The following is a 19,714-nucleotide window of genomic DNA, read 5'->3' as shown; positions in this document are numbered from 1 at the left end:
TTTGTGATAATTTTCAAAATTCTTTCAGTTTTCATATTCTGACTAGTAAGAACCTTGTTCTTTTGACAGCCGCAACCTCCATCGTGTTGGGCAGGATACCTATGTAGACGCCACTGAAACCTCCTTGCCGTTTGGCAGGTTTTCGTAAACAAGAAGAAACTCTCCCTTTTGATGGCACCATCCTAAAATTTGCACAAGGTTACGGCGTCGGAGCCTACTGATTGTGGTAACCTCAGATATTCTCTTCACTGAGACCATCTCCGCGGTGCCCAAGTTTTTTGTCGTCGCGGAAGTTTCCAGCCGCAGCACTGAGATCGGCGTAGGAGGCCCTGAGAAAAGCATTCATCGAACTCCACATCACTTTCTTCCCTCGCCTCACCTCCTTTTTTGCTTTTTCTGAAAAGCCACTGCCCTAATAACACACATATCGAAATAACTTTGACAGAAATTATGTTTTTCGTCTCATTTGTAATTACATCGGAAGCGTTGTTTGAAGGAGAAGCGGGTGAGATTTCCCACGAATATTCACAAGGAAAATTCCAAAGGCTCACAGTGTATTTCTGTTGGGAGTATTGGAAATTGTTTAAATCATGTACATTAAGTTTATATTTTTAGGTTTTAAGGTGTTAACCATTCATAGTTAATTATATTTTCTAGGCTAATATGTTGATTGAGATATATGATCACGTTAAGATTATTATTTTAAACTTAAAAATGTTAAACACTAAAAATTGACTAACATTCTTTAGACTTAATATTTTACTTAATGTATGTGATTTAAGCAGTCGAGAGGGCAGTCGAGAGGGCAACCTTGATGTTTTCTGGAAGAAAGGTGCGCACATCTATAGGATAGGAAAGCAACAGGCTATTGGGTTTAGAAGCATTAATGTTGTCGTAATTATACTAGAGAAATACTTTCAGCCTGTCTTCTCCACCGTCATAATCCACCCAGGCATCACATGTTTCTCCGTTTGAGAGATATGGGTAGGAAGAGCGACTGGATACATTGGAGTTGCTGGACGAAGCAATCATGTCTGAGAAAATGCTATTGACGTCGATCTCCACATGGTTGCCATTGACATCAAAAGCATTCTTGAGTGTCAAATTCCACGTTAACCATCTGATAGAATGGTAATGATCCAGTACAAGTTATCAAGTTAAACAAGCTGAGACCTCCGCCACAAGCGTTGTTTGGTTGCTCCAACTCGAAAGGTGCCAAGAAGAACGCAACACCTCCAGAATCATATATAGTCATTCTTCACGCCAATAGTGAATTGGAAATGGGTAGAAAAGTTTTTGAGACACTGAGATAAGGTTGGGTTCTATGGAGGGGCCTTCCTTAAAAATAGAGTTGGTGCAGCTGAGAATTTTTAGAAAAAATTTAAACATGGCAGTCACATGAGTTTTGTTATGCAACAACTTCAAATTTTCAACCACTAAATTTAAGGAAGTTTGAACATAAAAAAAAAGTAAAATTAATTAAATAAATATCATTTTCCGTCTTCATTTGATTTTGGTGGGAAATTGGTGGGAAATGGAATGTGCAGATTATTAACAAGTGGCAAACAAAGTTCCTAAGCTGGTGGGGCAATTTCTAGCCCCACCCTTTTTTTGCCTGCTTCCTAGAAAATAGGGGCTTCCTTTTTGGGGGGAAAGATTCTAATTAATCTCGTAGAAGAAAATTTTGTTGCTCATGGGACCATTTCTTCCTTAAAAATAGAACCCAAGCCCCTCTCATAAGACCCCAGCCTAAGCCGCCCAACCGAAACTGTTGTATACCTCCAAAGTTTGGGCATTATTGTTGAGTTGTAGCTTGTCGCCATACCTATGATAATGGGCATCATTTTCGGTTTTTATATCTTTGAAAGGAGGGAATTCAAAGCTAAGTCTTTCTACACGCAAGGGAAAAAGGAAAGAAGCAACACAACATAAGAAAAGGAGGGTGGGTAGAGGGTGACAGAGCTTGGCCATCCGATTATCTGCTTTACAGGCTCCTGGAGGGTAATTTTGTGGTAGCTCAAGCGATTTGCTTTCGACATCTTGCAATATTGAACTGGTCGGGGGATTCCTTTGGACATACTAACAAATAAATAGACGACAATAAACTTCTTTCCCCTCGAAAGTGTTCTCCGTGTCACGTTGCATTTCACAGTTACATGGATAAGATAATATTTTAAGGCTCTCCTGCAATGTTCACAAAATGCTGGATAGCTTATACTCAATTTTTTTATTATAAAATGTTAAATGCCTCGTTAGCATTTGGTCTCTAAGAGTCCCCACTCATGTTTTTGTAAAGTTATTTCCAAGGAAATAATTATAAGGTAAGCGATCTCTTCAATGGTATATTTATGTTTTAGGTTAATGATAATTAGCTTGTTTTTTTTTTTAAATTGAATCAAACAAAATAATAGAATACATAGAAAAGAAGACAACAAATAGTTGTCAAGAATAATCCAGCAATAATAAACAAAACTGTTCCAAGGATTAAGCACTATATATTTATTGGTTTATAAAATAGTATATCTAAATTAAATTTATATATATATATATATATTAAAGATAGTAAATAGATTTTACAAATAGTTAATTACAATAGAGTTTAGGTAGTTGTGATTGTTTCCAAATAGAATAAAAGAGAGTGAGTTTAGGTCTTGTAGGGCATTCATATTGATTGACTCCTATCTACTATCTATATACTAGATTTGTACATAATAGATACATAATTGATATATCATAACCAAGATCTATTTTTCATGAATGAACAAAAGTGTGACTTCTCTATCTATGCTTCCTAATAGTTCTCATTCTCATTGTAACTATCCCAATCAGCCCAACCAATTGGGGGCTCTATCTTTGAAATTTTTTCATTGGAGTTTACAACCTCCATGGCTAAGCACTCCCCCATGTTCAAATAGTATCTGGATCCTCCTTTATTGCCTTGGTTATCTTCTTTTGAACAATATTATATTATTTTATTATAATTAATATTAAATTATTATTATATTATGATATTATGATTACTATTAAATTATTTTTATTATATGACTATGTTGTTATATTTAAATATATTGTTATTATCATATTAATATTTCTATTAACATTTAAATAAAAGCAAATTTTTTAAGACTAAATTATTATTATTGTATTATTATGTCTTTATATTTGTAAAAACCTATTTCCAAAAGCAAGGAAACTATTAAAACTATATCCACTTTTTGTTGCTAGTGTAGAATGCCTCTCAATACAATTAAAGTAAGTTTCTAAATTCACTTTTAAAAAAAATTTGTGACAAGTTTTTAAAATATTTTTAAAATGAAAAATATTTATTTCTATCTTTAAAAAAATTAAATTAATATTTTTTATAATAAATATTATAAAATGACATATATTAATATTATAAATTATAATATTATATTATTTAAAGCTTTTATTCTATTTTTTCATTTTTAAAGCTTTGGAATAATACCACATTTCATTTTCTCAACTAGATTTACATTTTGTATTGGAATGCATTTTTTTTTTGCTTTAAAACTTTCATTAATCTATATTCAATGGCATTAGAAAACAAACTTTCATTGAAGTTGAGTCACCAAGAGGTATTTAATGATGAAGAAGGGATGCGAGGCAAGCTGAGATATGAAGAAAGAAGATTTACAGTTTTTTAAAGTGAAATGCTTAAAATATTTTAAAGTATGTAGTGAAGTGCTTGTAATATGAACTTTAAGGTTATCTTTCTAGTGCTATTATTCCAAATGAATATTGTTATTTAATATGATATCGATTTTGATTTTTTTCTTTTGTGCAGGTCTATAACATTTTTGTAGTATATCCATTCTAGACTAGGTTCAAATAACACATGAATAGTTTCATGGTGATATCATCTTTGAGTGATAGAGAAGTTGTACCCTTTATGAGCAACAACTTTGTTAATGAGTAGAGAATGAAGAAAATGTTTGTTCATTTAATAAGAGCTATCAATCTTATTCTAAAAAAAGGTTAAGAATGATAGGAATATTTTTAAGAAGATGAGATCATGTTCAATTTTTTCTTGTAATCTTGTGCTTACAATAGAATGATAAGCATTGGGTGTGTTCTGGCATACTTGAACATTAGATAGCTTACATTGAGTCATTCTTATCTTGATTGTTGATATTGTATTCATTCAATTGCTGATATTGCACTCATCTAAAAGTAGTAATAGAGTGTGTTGAATTATGTATGAGTATTAAATTTTAAAGAGATACTTGGTGATACTTTCTCTTCCTATGATAAATTCATTTACCCATTGGATAGTCGATTTTAGTATCATATGCCCAGTGATTGGCATAATACTAGATTGGAAATTGGGTGTGAATATTATATGCATAGATGTGGCACACATATATTGGATGTTAGCATTTACATACATTGATAGTCTAGATATCAGGTTATGTTCATTTGAATTTATTATTAAACATTTAAAAATGGAAAAATAAGCATTATTATTTTGACTTTGAAATTGAGATCATTTTTAAAAAAATAATACTTGAATGGGGTAGGGTAGTTGATCATGTTTCAATAGTTGTGATTATATGTTAATTTAATGTTTCAAAGTTGAGCAACTATTTATAATAGGGTACTTGATAATGTTTCAATAGTTATGATTGTGTTGATTTAATCTTTAAGAGACATGAATTAAAAATTGTTAGTATTGATTGGAGTTCTTCCTATAGAGTGGTAAGTTGTTGTTATGATCACCAAGCTTCAAAAACCCGTTGGGCGATTGTGATCACAAGCTTGTGCCTTTGCTAATCCAATTTACTCACGAGTTTGAGCCTCACCTCTATTAAATGGGGATGGGTTTCCCTATTTGTGACCTCATCAGTTCATAGCTTTGGGTCAAAAGTGTTTCATGTGGTACTAGAGGGTGTGTAATGCTAGTGCCATTGGTCACATTAAAAAGTTTACGCAACACTTTAAAAAAGAGTTATTAGTATTAATTATTAGTACTCACAATTAATGAAATGTTTTCTAAAGATTTAAAAATTATAAATGATGTGATTTGAGCCCATACACCAATAAAATAGGATTTCATCATAATCATTTGTTTATGAGGGTGTGGATAGTGTTTTGGTTGATTTTCAAACAAGGTTGATCTTTGAATGTTGTTTCCCATTTTGAAACTTATCCTCCCTATTAAAGACTGGTATTCACAATTTGCACTAAAATCAATGAAATTAAAATGAAATGAGAAAATCACACATCTATTTGCTATTAGCATTGTGGTTAGGATTCAATTAGGTTTAGGGTTAAACATTAATTAGAGTTAGGGTTAGAGTTTAACTATGGTTTGACTTAGGGTGAGGGTTTAGTTATGGTTATGATATGTTTAGAATTCAATTATGGTTAGACTTAGATTTAAGCTTTAATTAAGGTTAGGGTTAGAGTTAGGGTTAGGGTTAGGGTTAGGGTTAGGACTAGATTTCATTTAAGATTAGAATTAGGTTAGGATTTAAATAAGGTTTCATTTAAGATTAGGATTAGGTTAGGATTAGGTTAGGATTTAAATAAGATTACATTTAATATTATTATTCAATTAAGATGGACAATATATATTACTAAGATTAAAGATACATTTTAGCTAGACATCTCTTGACATATTTTACATTGACTTTTGAAAATATGAAAATACTAGAAGAATTGAATGCTCTTACAAAGTATAAACTCATTGAGGGCATTTAAAATTTTATATAAAAAATCTAAATATAAGCTAGGTACTCATCCTTTAGTCGACCATGCATGACAGCCTTAAAATATCATAAATGATATAGTTTTTTGGTCGTTGAAACTGATTTGTTTTGTCGCATAAAGAAAATAGTGAAGTGCAATGCGACACGGAAATTCCCCTGGACGGCAGATCATCCAAGTTTTCAGAAAAAAATTATATGAAAATAAATGAAACGTACATCTCAAGGACCTTAGAAACTAAAAGTTACGACAATATGACAGTCCAAAATACCAGAGCGTATCAAATGCGAACAACTATACCAGTCCGACTATGCCAGTATAATAACATCACTAACAGCTGTAACCAAACTAGCAATCTGAACAACCATGATAATTTGACTTTAACAGCACAAAAATATCAACAACAGGTTGAAACAGCCGCAGCAACGCAAAATCATCTGTGTGTTTGTTCGTATGTCCTAAAGAAATCAAACAACTAATTCAATATAGAAATATATTGCAATTATCGAAAATATATTTAGAAACTTTTAGACTCTTCAAATGCGGACAAAAACCTCGATCAAACAGTTGTGCCGTCTAAGGACCTGCATAACAGATATTCAACCAAATCGTTAGGGCTATCAGAAAATTGTCATCGAAGTCCCTGAAAAGCAGAAATACAAATGGCCAAGCTCTGTCAGCATTTACCAGCCTTCCTCTTCCTATTCTGTGTTGCTTCTCTGAATGTTTCATCGCATGCAGGAAACCTTAGCTTTGCGTTTCCTCCTCTCACAGATATAAAACTTGAAAATGACGCCTATGCTCAGAGAGACAAGCTACAGCTCACTAGAAACGAAGCATCAGGAGACTTATACAATAGCTCTGGCTGGGTGGTTTATAACAAATCTATTCCTTTATGGGACAACTCCTCTCGAGCTCTGTCAAAATTTTCTACCCATTTCCAATTCATCATCGGCAAGAGCAATGATAATCAAAACGATTATGGAGACGGACTAGCTTTCTTCTTGGCGCCTTTCGAGTTGGAGCCACCAGAGAACCCTTACGGCGGAGGTCTCGGCTTGTTTAACGCCACAACTTTTGGTGGATCATTCTACCAGATGGTTGCTGTGGAATTTGACACTTACATGAATGGTTGGGATCCTGATGACAACCATGTGGGGATCAACGTCAACAGCATTTTCTCAAAGGTCTATGTTTCGCTCAGCAACATCACCATAATCTCTCGCTCTTCTGCCCAAAATCTCAAGAACGGAGAACGATGGGATGCGTGGGTGGATTATGATGGAGGAGAAAAGAGGATGCAAGTCTTTCTCTTGTATAATTCCACCAACACTAATTTTTCTAAGCCCAAAAGCCCTCTGCTTTCCTATGATATAGATCTTCGGGACTTTCTTCCAGAAAACGTCGAGATTGGCCTCTCGGCTTCCACTGGAGACTCAACAGAGACGCACACTGTAATATCTTGGAATTTTTCATGTGAATATTCGTGGGAAATTTCACCTGCTGCTTCTCCAAAAACAGAGAACATCTCCATTGGAAAGGACAAGGAAAAAATCAATTCTCATAAAGCTTTTTTGATATCGCTGTTCTGCATTCTCGTAGCCATATGCGGTTTCGTATTCCTTGGCTGGCGCTGGAACTTGAGATATAGCAAACGCGGTGGTGAGGCGAGAGAAGAAATTGATGTGGAGCTCGACGAATGGTTATCTCAGGGCCCTCGAAGATTCTCCTATGCCGAGCTCAGTGCTGCGACAAGAAACTTCTGCGAAGATGAAAAACTTGGGCAAGGTGGCTTCGGTAGCGTCTACAGAGGCGTCCTGCCCGGAACAATGGAGGCGGTGGCTGTAAAGAGAATATCCCAAGGCTCGAACCAAGGAAGAAAAGAGTATGTTAGTGAGGTTACCATAATCAACAAGCTCAGACACCGTAACCTTGTGCAGCTTTTAGGATGGTGCCATGAAAAAGGTGAGTTACTACTGGTCTACGAATACCTGTCAAACGGGAGTCTAGATAAATATATTTTTGGGAAGGAGAAGGATACTCTGCCTTGGCACTTAAGATATAGTATTGCATGTGACATAGCGTGTGCTCTTGTTTATCTTCACGAAGAATGGGTCCAGCAGGTTGTTCACAGAGACGTCAAGGCAAGCAACATAATGTTGGATTCCGATTTCAACGCCAAGCTGGGGGATTTTGGTTTGGCAAGAGTGGTCGAGCGTGATCAGACAGCTTCTCATACGACCGTGGTAGCCGGCACGTTGGGGTATTTAGCTCCCGAGTGCGTCATAACGGGAAAGGCAAGCCCAGAAGCGGATGTGTACAGCTTTGGGGCGGTTACTCTTGAAATCGCCTGCGGAAGGCGACCAGTTGACCACAGACTTCGTGATCATAATGACAGACTGGTAGAATGGGTTTGGGATCTGTATGGAGAGGGAAAGCTCTTGCATGCGGGAGATGAAAAATTGGGTGGAAATTTCAATGCTGAGGAAATGGAGCGACTGATGCTGGTGGGGCTTCTGTGCTCTCATCCAGACCCCACATCAAGGCCCACAATGAGAGAGGTGATGAAGATATTGAAATGGGGAGCTGAATTGCCATATGTTCCTCTGGATTTACCAGTTGCTGTGTACAACCAGCCTATTCGTCGTGATGTAACGTCAGCCTCCATAGGTATCGGTGATCCGTCTATGTCGTCAAGCTCCTCGGTAGTGAAGACATCTGTTCTCTCGTTTTCTACGTCCTCAACTAGCTCCTTAAAAATGTCAAGCCCTTTATTGTTTCAGAGAGACACCCCACAAACTTGAAGTATTTAAACCGGACCAAAATTCTGCTTGTCGACTCAGAGACTTCGTATATTTTAAGTACAAAAAGGATCCTGTTTGATCGGAGTAAGCAGGCAAGTAATGATTTCTTTGTAAACTGTTTTGATTCAATGTAGAAAGAGAATTTCAAGATTGCAGGCTCATCATTTCATGTATTTTAAGGTTTTCTTTCTAAAAAGTTGGCCTACTCGGACTTCTTCTATGTTTGGTGAGCAGTTATGGGGTGCTGGGGATGTGTTTTTTTCTGAGAGATTTTGCGCTCTTTCCAGAATTGGATCTCCACTTTCAGTTACAGGTTGATTTTGGAGGCATGTTGTGGGATGGTTATCCTGCAGGTGTTTAACCAAAGTGGGTGATGCTTCCATGATGCCTTCTCTTGCGGTGAACTTTCGCTTCTCTTGGTAGCTGCTTCTTTCTTCATGGATCTCTGCACTCTCCCCTGTCCCTCCTTTCTCTCTTTTTGTTTCTCTAGAGATGATTCTCATAGGGTCTCTTATTAGGAGATTGGTTTGGTGTTTTCTCAAACTCGGGTTGCTAGAGGGGGTCTCTTCCCATATGTTTTCTTTGATAGGGCTTTTCATTCCTAGTAGTTCTATGGATAGACGACCTATTGAGATGGTCCATGTTGATCTATTTGCAGGGTTTCCTACCATGATAAGGTTCAGGGATGCCTTTCAAAACCTTACTATCTCTTGTTTCCTTGTCTGGGTTGGTTTAATCTCAAGGGATTTTGTCCAAAAAATGGTTCTGAGTTCTGTCCTAAATTCCTTTGTTCTTAGTAAGTGATTTTAGGGTTTAGGACCCTTGTTCCCACTGGTTAGTTGCTTCGTTCAAAAGCCTCATTTCAAAAAAGGTCTTTCCTATTTAGGTGTTTTTGGTCTGGGTGGTCTTACTACTTGTGAGTTACTCCTTTGTGTGCCCCTGTAGTGTAGTTATGTAAAGGTTTAGACCTATCTTTCTTTTATTACTCAGAACTTACACATGTAACCAATAATTAAAAAATAATCTTTATTCATTTATTTGAAGAGCTTGTTATGATAACAATCACTTGACATAGTGGTTCAAGATCAATTTCATGATTAGGAGATTTTGTTCATTTCAATTTAGTTATTTGTTTCTCTATTGGAAGATAGTGAGTCTCTTGGTAGCTTTCTATATCTTGCCTTCAAATAGTGAGTTTCAATCTTGTAAGTCATATGTACTTTTCTCTAAGTTTGTGTGCCTTCGTTCTGCGGGTCTTCTCAAGAGAAAGGTCTTTCGATGGTAACATTGTAACAGATTTTATTTATATTTAGAGTTTGATTCTCATCGTTGTTTTTTGTGGATTAGGTTTTCCATGTAAATCTGGTGTTCATGTGTTTCTTGTGCTTCAAGCTTTCATGATTTGTTTTTGCTAAGATTATATGCTTTGGGGTTTAAATTTTGAAGATTGGTATTTGAGTGTTTAAAGTTCTGAATTGATTCAACCCCCTCTTAGTCATGTTGTGTATTAACAATGGTGTGGTCAGATATCACCAAATCAATTATTTCATGCTTGAGGTTCATTTTTCTACTAAAAAAATTGTTAGTTTTTATTTCCTTTCATTTTCTTCCATGGATAAGTGTTCTTTGGATAGGGTTTATCACCCATTACACCAAGGCTTTATTTAAGCTATTTATAATTTCTATCTAGAGAATGTCTTAATCATTAATCTTACCCTGACATCAAACTAGAGCCAAAACTCAGCCCCAAACCAAGGCAAAATCCTGCTTGTAGTAGCTCAAAGAAAATTAATTACATTTGAAGATGAAGCTCCCTCATCTTTCTATTCTATTTCTCTAAACAATGCCCTCCTTTGTTTGATGGGTAGAGAAAAGATAATCCTTAGCTCTAACACCCCACCATTGATTGTTGACATTTTCCCTTAAGTTACACCCAACAAAGGATAAAACCCAGTTACTACTCCTTGCAACTCTAAAATTAAGAACACTAATGGCAAAGGTGAATTTGTGATTAGTTCACTTGGAAACAACCTTGTTGCCTCTCCCTCCCATGCTATTGACATATCTGAAAGTGACCTAGATAAGGATGGAAAAACTAATTCTTAATGTGAAAGAAGGCTTCCAAGATTGGCATAACTTATCCCAACTGCTAAAATTGTGGCTACTATGAATTAGAATCCCCTAGAAGATGTAGCTAATAATCAATCTAATAACTCCTCCTTTAATGGTGAACTCACTAATAATATTGAACAAACCCACGATGATCCCCTCAACTTGATTCCCGACTACTCATCTTCCCACTCCCCACCTTATGAGGATTAGTCCTAAGAGGCCCTTGATGGGCTCAAAATCCTAAAAGATTATGGATATAAGGATGAAGAGGAACGTTTTGAAAAAGTTGTTACCAACAACTTGATAAATGTCTCAAACGTTGCATGTGCTAGCTAGAGAATTAGAAGACTTTAGTACCAGGTTGGAGAATTTGGAAACTCCCCAAAATTGTCTAGATTGTGAAAGAATGATGATTAGAATATGCACTTAGAGAAGGAAATTTAAAACTTGGTAAAAATTAGTAGGTGCTTGATGTAGAATTTTATGGATGGAGTGGCAACTATTGGCAAACATATTGAATGAAAGAAAGAGGAAAGAACTAGTGAACAAGAGAAAAGAAAAAATAAAAGGAAAAAAATACCAATATCTCCTCTCATCGAGAGATCAATTGGGTCAAGTTCTAGACAATTGGGGCTATATTGCTTGATCCCCCTTTATTTTAAATTTAGGTGTTGTTATGTTTACTAGTTTATTTTTCTGGATTCGATTGTGTGAATTTTTTATCAACTATTGGCAAAAATTCACACAATCGAATCCAGAAAAATAAACTAGTATACAATATGGATTGTGGAAATCTCATAGCTTTAATTGTTGTTATGTTGTTATTTATTGTTAATAGGATGTTTTTGAACTTTAGTTTCATTAGCTGTTATATGTCCTAATTTTAAACTAATTGTTGTTTTGTGGGTTTTCTCTCCAAACCCTAGGGTGGTTTTTTGGCTTTTTTATGGTTTTTGATATGGATGTGTTATGGGTTGGGGCCCTTACCCACTTAATATAATAAAAACTATTAGAAAAGAAATTTGACCTAAAAATGTTAATAGATAATATGGTATGACAAAATGTATGCACATATTTTTCTCTATGTGCTTCTTTGATAAGACATAACAACTATCAATTTGTTTGATAAATTTTGATTCTTTCTTGTAGTCTTGTGGTTGATGCTTGATTGGATAGAAAGTTCCAACTACCTTTGGTAGCTTTCTTTGTTTTATTTATTTGCTTTGTTCAATATAAAAACAAAAAGTTTAATAAATATTTAGAGAAGCAACTTGGTTGAAATTTAGAAGTCCAACAATTTCTATACAGTACAAATAGTCAAACACGTGGAACCAACTAATAATTTTGTTCAACAACTCTTTTCTGAATACATTTACGATGAATATTAGAAGTCAACTTTTCAGTTTACAAGACAAACACATTTGATAGTAGAAGGTTGAAATAAATAATTTTAATATAATCAGAAGTGATCATTTGAACATTCAAGCAAGTAATAATTTTGTTCAACAACTCCTTTCCTAATACATTTACATATGAAAATTAGAAGTCAACTTTTTTTTTACAAGAAAAACACATTTGATATTAGAAGGTTAAAATAAATAACCTTAATGTAATAAAAAAGTGATAATTTGAACATGCAACCAACTATTTGACGTGGATGTTGTGATGGGTTGTTGTTGGTTCAGTGGCCCCTCTCGAGTGTGCCTATTGTTGGAGCTTTCAAAGTGGGAAATGTTTTCATTTTGTCTTAAGCTTTGATGTTTGAACACTTTGTTTTTGCCTTCTTTCCTATGGCAGCCTAGACTACTTGTGTTGTACATGCTTTGTTGGAGGCCTTATTTGGGGTTTTTAGTTCTTTGTGCTTCCTTGGGGCTCTTTGTGCTAAGGTTCCCAATCCTATGCCAACTGTGTTTGTTGGTGCTTTGGCTCTGTTGGAGATGTGGTTCGCTGATGTTGGGTCAGTATCCTCTACTATAGATCATGCTTCTCATGGTGAGGTTGTGGAAAGGCCTAGGGTTTCCTTTTCCCCATTAGTGCATTGTAGTTGTAGTCTTGCTGAGGGGGGACTTTTTGGGATTTTTTCTCAAGTTTATGTTTCCTACCCCTAAGCATTGAGGGGTTTTTTTGGTGTTTCTAGTTAAGGGTCTCTTCTAACATACTAAAAGAGAAGTTTGTTCTTCCTAGTGTTTAGAGGGCCCTCAGTTATAATCTTTCTTATTCTTAGTTGAGTGTCTTTATTGTTCCCGCTCTTGCCTATTCTCGTGTGCCTTATTTTAAGGTGGTGTGCTCTCCTATGGAGGTGGAGATCTTTCTTTTGGATTGAGTTGAGGATTTGGTTATTTTTCAGCTTGTTTCCTCTCTTACTTGTCCTATAGAGTTGGACACCTCTCCTATTGAGGTGGACATTTTTTGTGTGGGAAAGGTTCAGTGCTATTGCAAGGGGGCCGTTGATGCCCTATTTCAAGGTCCTGCTCGCAAGATTGCTAAGGTGTTGATGATGCCTATTTTCAATTGTTCTTTCCTCCCTCTCTTATTGAGGTGAGGAGTTTGGAAGGAAAATGGTGCATATTGTTGGTTTTGGGAGCTAGTGCAAAATCCATTTTTTATTCTCTTTAAGTTGATTTGTTAGCTGACTTTTGCCTTCCTACTTGTGTAGATGGTTTACTGGTGTTGATGTTACAAGCTAGGGTTGTCATTGCACTAAAATATCGACCTGTCAATGCCCTATACAACCACTAGACTTAAATAGAATCCACAGGAGGCTATTAAACCATGCCGCGAATCCCCGTGAGGGATGCTAACCCACTGCCAACAATCCCCCTCCTAGTGTCACTCACCGCAGGCTGTGTGATTCAAACCTATGACCAAGCTTTGATACAACTTGTTACAAGCTAGGGTTGTCATTACACCAAAAGATCAACCTGTTAATGCTCGATACAACCACTAGACTTATAGAATCCACAGGAGGCTATTAAACCATGTCATGAATCCCCGCAAGGGACGTTGACCCACTGCCAACAACTGATTTTTCAAATTTGGTGTGTTTGGGCTGCTAGTTGTTTGATGGTTATCTATTAGCAGCTTTTCTCTCTTGCATTGGGTTTCGGGTCCCATCAAAACCTGTTGTAATGGGTTCCAGGTTCCCTCAAAACCTATTTGACCCTTAATCAAAAATATTAGAAAAGAAATTTGAGCTAAAAATATTCATAGAATGCATGGTATGAGCAAATCCATGCACATGTTTTTCTCTATGCATTACAAAATATTTTGCTCACAATAACAAGCTTCAATATGTTTAATAAATCTTTAGAGAAGCAACTTGGTTCAAATTTTGAAGTCCAACAATTACTATACATTTCAAACAGTCAAGCACATGCAACCAACTAATAATCTTATTCAACAACTCTTTTCTTAATACATTTGCATATGAAAATTATAATTCAAATTTTTTGTTTACAAGGCTGACATGTTTGATAGTTGAAGGTTGATCTAAATAACCTTACTAAAATCAAAAATAATCATTTGAATATATATGCATCCATAATGATAATAATAATAATAATAGTTGATGAGGGTGATGTAATGTTGTTTGATTCTTTCATTCGTCAAGATTCAAATTGTAGATTTGTTGCTACATCATAGATAGATTGTGGTGTAAGTGAACTTCCAAATCAGCATCATCACCTACACCAAAAGTAGTAGTTAGTCGACAAGATCAATTCTCAAAGACGCAATGATTAATCCAACACTGCCCTAACATAATTCAAGGAAATTAAACCGAGGTTGAGGCTCTGATACTATTGTACATCTGTCATTAAACCAAAATCTGTAGTGATTAATGAACTTCAAAATCAATATTTCTATCTACATCTAGAATAACCATCACTTCGCTACAATAATTTCTAAAGATGTAATATTTATCAAAAACAAAATTTCAAAATATGATATATATAAAAAATAAAAACTAATATCTTAAATGACTTTGATATATCAGATATTACTCAATCGTTAACCCACGTCAATTAACGAAAACAATCTTATCAAAATTATTGAATCCTCCAAAGGAAAATTGGCAGAGCTCGAGAAGAGTTATCCCACTGTAAAATATATTTATAGAAGCCGATTCCACATACTTGTGTGATTCCTTCGAAGCGGATGATGTAAACAGCCACTGACTCTGCACATTGTCGACTACGTCCCGGGCCACCCCAAATGTGAAGTGCCCAACAAATTCTCGACTTCTCTATCTGTCTGAGCTGGGAGGCAAAGATTTAGACCACTAACTCATTGGCCTTCTCCTACGCACGCTAACACCGTGACCAATTCAGTGCCATCTAAGATCCCTTCAAAACAGATTTACAAGCAAATTGTTCGTTGTACCAACAAATTATCCTCGAAGACTTTGCAAATATAATATTCAGATGGCTGAGTTCTGTAAGTCTCTACCCGACCCACTCTTCATCTACTATGTTGCTTCTTCTCTCATTTTATATTTTACTGATGAAACCTTGCTTTGAATTGTCTCCTAAGATGGATATAGAAATAGAGAATAGTACCTGAAAAACTGGGTGGAAATTTCAATGCTGTACTCTCATCCAGACCCCTCATTGAGACCCACGATGAGAGACGTGATGAAGATATTGAAAAAGGAAGCTGAGTTGCCCCGCTGCAATTGCCAGTAGCTATGTACAGTCAGCCTCCTAGTAGTGATGTGACGTCAGCCTCGTCGACGTCAGCGACAAGCTCTTCGACTTGAAGTCGTCGGTTTCCTCGTCTACCACGACTTCAAGTAGCCCATGGAAAATGTGGAGCCCTCTACTGTTTGAAGCAGCTTCTCGCTAGCTCATTACTACTCTTTGTATGGTCTAATTATTTAGACGGTTTTGTATATATATACATATTTTCTATCATTTGCCCTTAATGTTTTGTACCACCTTCTAGTGTTATTTCTCTATTTGAATCAGCATAGGTATGCTGCTCTCATGGTATAATGTGGAGTTTTGGTTTAGTTTTGTTATTCATTTTATTCAAAAATATATTCTGAATAATGAGAACATGTAGTAAGTAAATTTAAGAGTTATCATTTTTGTTGAAGAAACTATTTGATGAAAAACATACAATATTACATCTTATTAATCAGTGATTCGAAAATTCATGATAAAAATTGGTGAGAGGTTGCATATTTGTATCTTTGATAATAATCTAAAACTTAATTTTTTTTATTAATGAAGTATTAAACAAATATTAAGTCTAGTGATTTTATTTACTATACAACATAAGTTAAGAGAAAAATCCTACCAAGATGTTAAATAAAAATAAATTGAATTATCAAGGATAATTTATTTTCTCCGTTTTTAATATTTTTAAATGGAATTTTAGATAGTTTAAATAGGAATTATTTTCAGAAGTTTAAAAACCTCTACTATTGTAATGCCCCACCATGGAACCCACGAGAAATCAGCGAAGAAAACAAGGAATAATTTATTTTTGAAACAATTACATAAGGTATTTACAACAACCTAGTGCAACTATACACTACACAACAATTTGTGACATCCTATCACAATGTAATGTCATGAAACTGGAATGTTACAACTCCATAAGACCCTTAAACCTTACAGGAACTTTTATGACACCTTATGAAACAACAACAAAGGGTTTCAACCTTCATAGACCCTCACAAGACTAGGTGGAAATTCTCCCCAAACCTAGGCTTAACAACCAAACCATCCTAAGAAAAAGCACATAAGTTGATGCAAAAATTATCATAAATTTTCAGTGATGGCACCTATGAATGTGTTCTAAACTTCTCTAGACTCTAGAGAATGTGGGGCACAACTTACATTCACAAAATATTCCCATTTTGGGGACTAAAAGTGTTCACTATTCAATGTATGGGAGGACTACAAGACTCCTAGAGAACTACAATACCTAGTATTAACACTAGCTTCAATTTAGGACACTAGCATGTAGAAAAGACACTAGTGCCTAAGTACTAGAGTCCTTGTTTGATGTTGGTGTCTATATTTGGTGTTAGAGTTCAATTTGTGCATTGTACTCCATCAGAGGTGTTGTATCCATTTTGAGCATTGGAGTCTCTACCAATTGGCAATCCAAACTTAGGGATTGACCTCCAAAACACAACAAGAACTAGGAGACCACGCAGGAGGTCTTACAACACCCTATGCACTCTAAAATATCAAAAATAAGGCTCAAGAAAAATCAAGGTTAGTTTCCCCTAAGTATTAGACATCATTGGCATATGTGGGAGAACGTAGGAAAGGGTACTAGGACTTCTCCAACGCTCTTAATTCTTTTCCATAAGAGAAAACATAATAAGAAAATAAGTTATGAAACTTTTTTACATGTACAAAACTCTACACGAGGTGCCTTGAAATGGCCTAAAGAGACCCAACACCTTAGGGATGGACACCTAGAGACAAGATAACCACAAAGGTGGTTTCACAATACCATTCAAGACTACATCAAGATAAAAAAAATATTAATTGTAAACCCAAAGGATATTTCCTATGTTAATTTTAACCATAACATTGCATAAGCATAAAATCAAACCATAATGCAATCATGCTCAACCTTGTAACTAAGATTAGTTTCACTATCAATTTCCATTTTAATTACACTTCATCTCAATGAGAGGTCCAATTAAAAATAATACAATTACATCATAAGAAGACTCAAATACATACTTTAGATATATAATTGTGCACTTTAATGAAAGTAATTAAATTGGATAAAGTAAAACTATGTAAAGAATATTTGATGGTCCATATTGTTCCTTGATCCTTTGATTTGAAAAAGTGGTTTCCACACCACCCAACCATGTGATATGTGTAGGTCCATTCCATCATCCTTCTCACAAGACATAGAGAATACACAACATCCATGTATGCAACAATAATAAACACTAACAAGGAAAGAAATGCATCATCATTAGGGTTCTACTCATACTACACTAGGACTAGATGTTATAAAGAAAGATAGAGAGTTTCCTCAAGCTCATTGGTATGAATTATATGGAACCAAGTGCTCCTATCACAAGAGACAAGGATACGCATACTTACAAGATCTAATGCTCCCTGAGTAGGCATGTCTTTCGGAATCATCGTTAGCCTATACATCAAATGACATAAGAGGAGCATCTATTCTCTTAGTTAATTAATTGCACTTATTTCATTACTTTTCACTTGTCTATGAGACTCCCTAAACATGATTTTTGCTATGTCACTTTGGGTTAAGGACATAGTTGGAGCTACTCTTATAACCCTATCTAATACCTAAGCCCTAGTCTCTTCACATCCTCCAACTAATGTGCCACACAAAATAATGGACACATACCATTTATGACAAAACTGAAAACATAATCCTAATAGATTTTATTTAAAATTTCATGATGGATACCCTTGTTCTCACATTCTGAAAACATCAAAATTCATATAAAACATTCATAATTTCTATATTTTCAATTGATCAAAATTTAACCAAAAAAATAAAAAACAATAATTAAATATCTTTAAAATTCTCAAAATTTGAAAATAAATTTATAGTGCCCTTTGATACCAAAAGTGCACAACAACCATTCTACACTCTAAACTAAATTTTAAAGTTTCTCAAAAATTTGGATACTATAGAATCACATTTTTATAAAAAGTAAAATTTTAAATATAAATGATACTAGGATCATTTTACACTCCTCTAATTATATTCCAAACGTTTGAAATGAAAAAATCCAATGATTAATTCAGACCTCAATTTCTTCCCAATTTCAAACATGAAACATGAAACACATGTCAAATGATTGAGAGGTTCCAACTACAGGCACAATACCACCAAATTTCCTATTTGAATGCTTTAAATACAACTCAATTTGCTTCAAAAAAGCTCCCACAGTCACTAAAACAAGAAAATTAAGTGTAGAGGGTTTTTTAAACAACCAATTTTCTTCCCAAAATAAAGATTAGCAAAACTGAATGTCTTTTTCCTATTTAGCACCTTTTCCAATTTTCAAACGAAATAGTATAGATTCATTTTCTTTTCCATTTATTTGCACTCAACCCTAATTCTATCTCAACCCAAAAAGAAATTTACATGCATCATAGTTTAATACTAAACATTTGAACTTATGCTTTAAATTACAAATGAATACGTTTTTAAATTCTAATTTACGGAAAACATGAATTTAAATAAAATATTAAATCATGCATTCACAAGAAATTCCTAATGGTTACATATTCTAAAATCATATACAAAAGCAATATCCAATTCAACACTAAGTTATATAACAACAAATTATACTACAATCAAGTATAATGGTTAAAGAAAAATAGGTATGGCCATTGCGACATATCCCATATAACCACCATTGGGGAATCACTTAGACTAGAAAATAATGTGGATGAATACCTTGTACCTAAACACTCAATACCACATCAAGGGTACATATACATGTAGATAATATTTGAAGAAAATTCAATTCCTAAAAATGATAAAATATCATAACATGGAATGAAATAATTCAAATATACATGTGCATAATCAATGAAAAGAGAGAAACATAATAATACTATAATTGTCTCATAAAGTGCACTCAATACCAATGCCAATACAAAAATAATGATGATATCAATAATATTCAATCAAAATATATGAATATTGATATATGAATCAAGTCCAAAATATAACAATCTAAATGGAAATATGAGAGGAATTACATCCTCCTGTGCCACTTGAATTAGGTTTACTCTTGAAAGCCTATAGAAATATGGGAATAAATAAATCTTAACTACATTGCATTCACTTAATATTACTAATGACTCAACATTATGGTCTAATTGGACCATTACCTACTATAAATCTTGAACCTTGACAGACAACCTTCAATGCCATAGAATACATAGGTTCCAAAGAGATTTTCCTACCTTGCACAACCTACAAGAAACCCCAATCAAGAACATGGGTCACTTTTAGAACATACTACTAGAGAATTGAAAGATGGAGCAAATAATAGATATGACATAGGATAGGTAGCAAGACAAGGTAGTATAAAATAGGGA

At 34.7% G+C, this 19,714-nt stretch overlaps 1 protein-coding gene across 1 annotated transcript; it reads left to right on the top strand.

Moving 5' to 3' along the window:
• The first annotated feature begins 6,389 nt into the window (after positions 1 to 6,389).
• LOC131075111 (L-type lectin-domain containing receptor kinase IX.1-like) lies at positions 6,390 to 8,531 on the top strand. Its single transcript, XM_058011931.2, has one exon. The coding sequence runs from the start codon at positions 6,390 to 6,392 to the stop codon at positions 8,529 to 8,531; it is 2,142 nt and encodes a 713-aa protein (XP_057867914.2).
• Positions 8,532 to 19,714: the final 11,183 nt, after the last annotated feature.

Source organism: Cryptomeria japonica, chromosome 5 (genome assembly GCF_030272615.1).
Source record: "Cryptomeria japonica chromosome 5, Sugi_1.0, whole genome shotgun sequence".
Lineage (NCBI taxonomy): Eukaryota > Viridiplantae > Streptophyta > Pinopsida > Cupressales > Cupressaceae > Cryptomeria > Cryptomeria japonica.
Note: the sequence above shows the minus strand (reverse complement) of the source record. Positions and strands in the feature narration are given on the sequence as shown.

Bases quoted from the DNA above. Each gene is read 5' to 3' on its own strand.
- LOC131075111 (XM_058011931.2), top strand. From the start codon at position 6,390: ATGGCCAAGCTCTGTCAGCATTTACCAGCCTTCCTCTTCCTATTCTGT.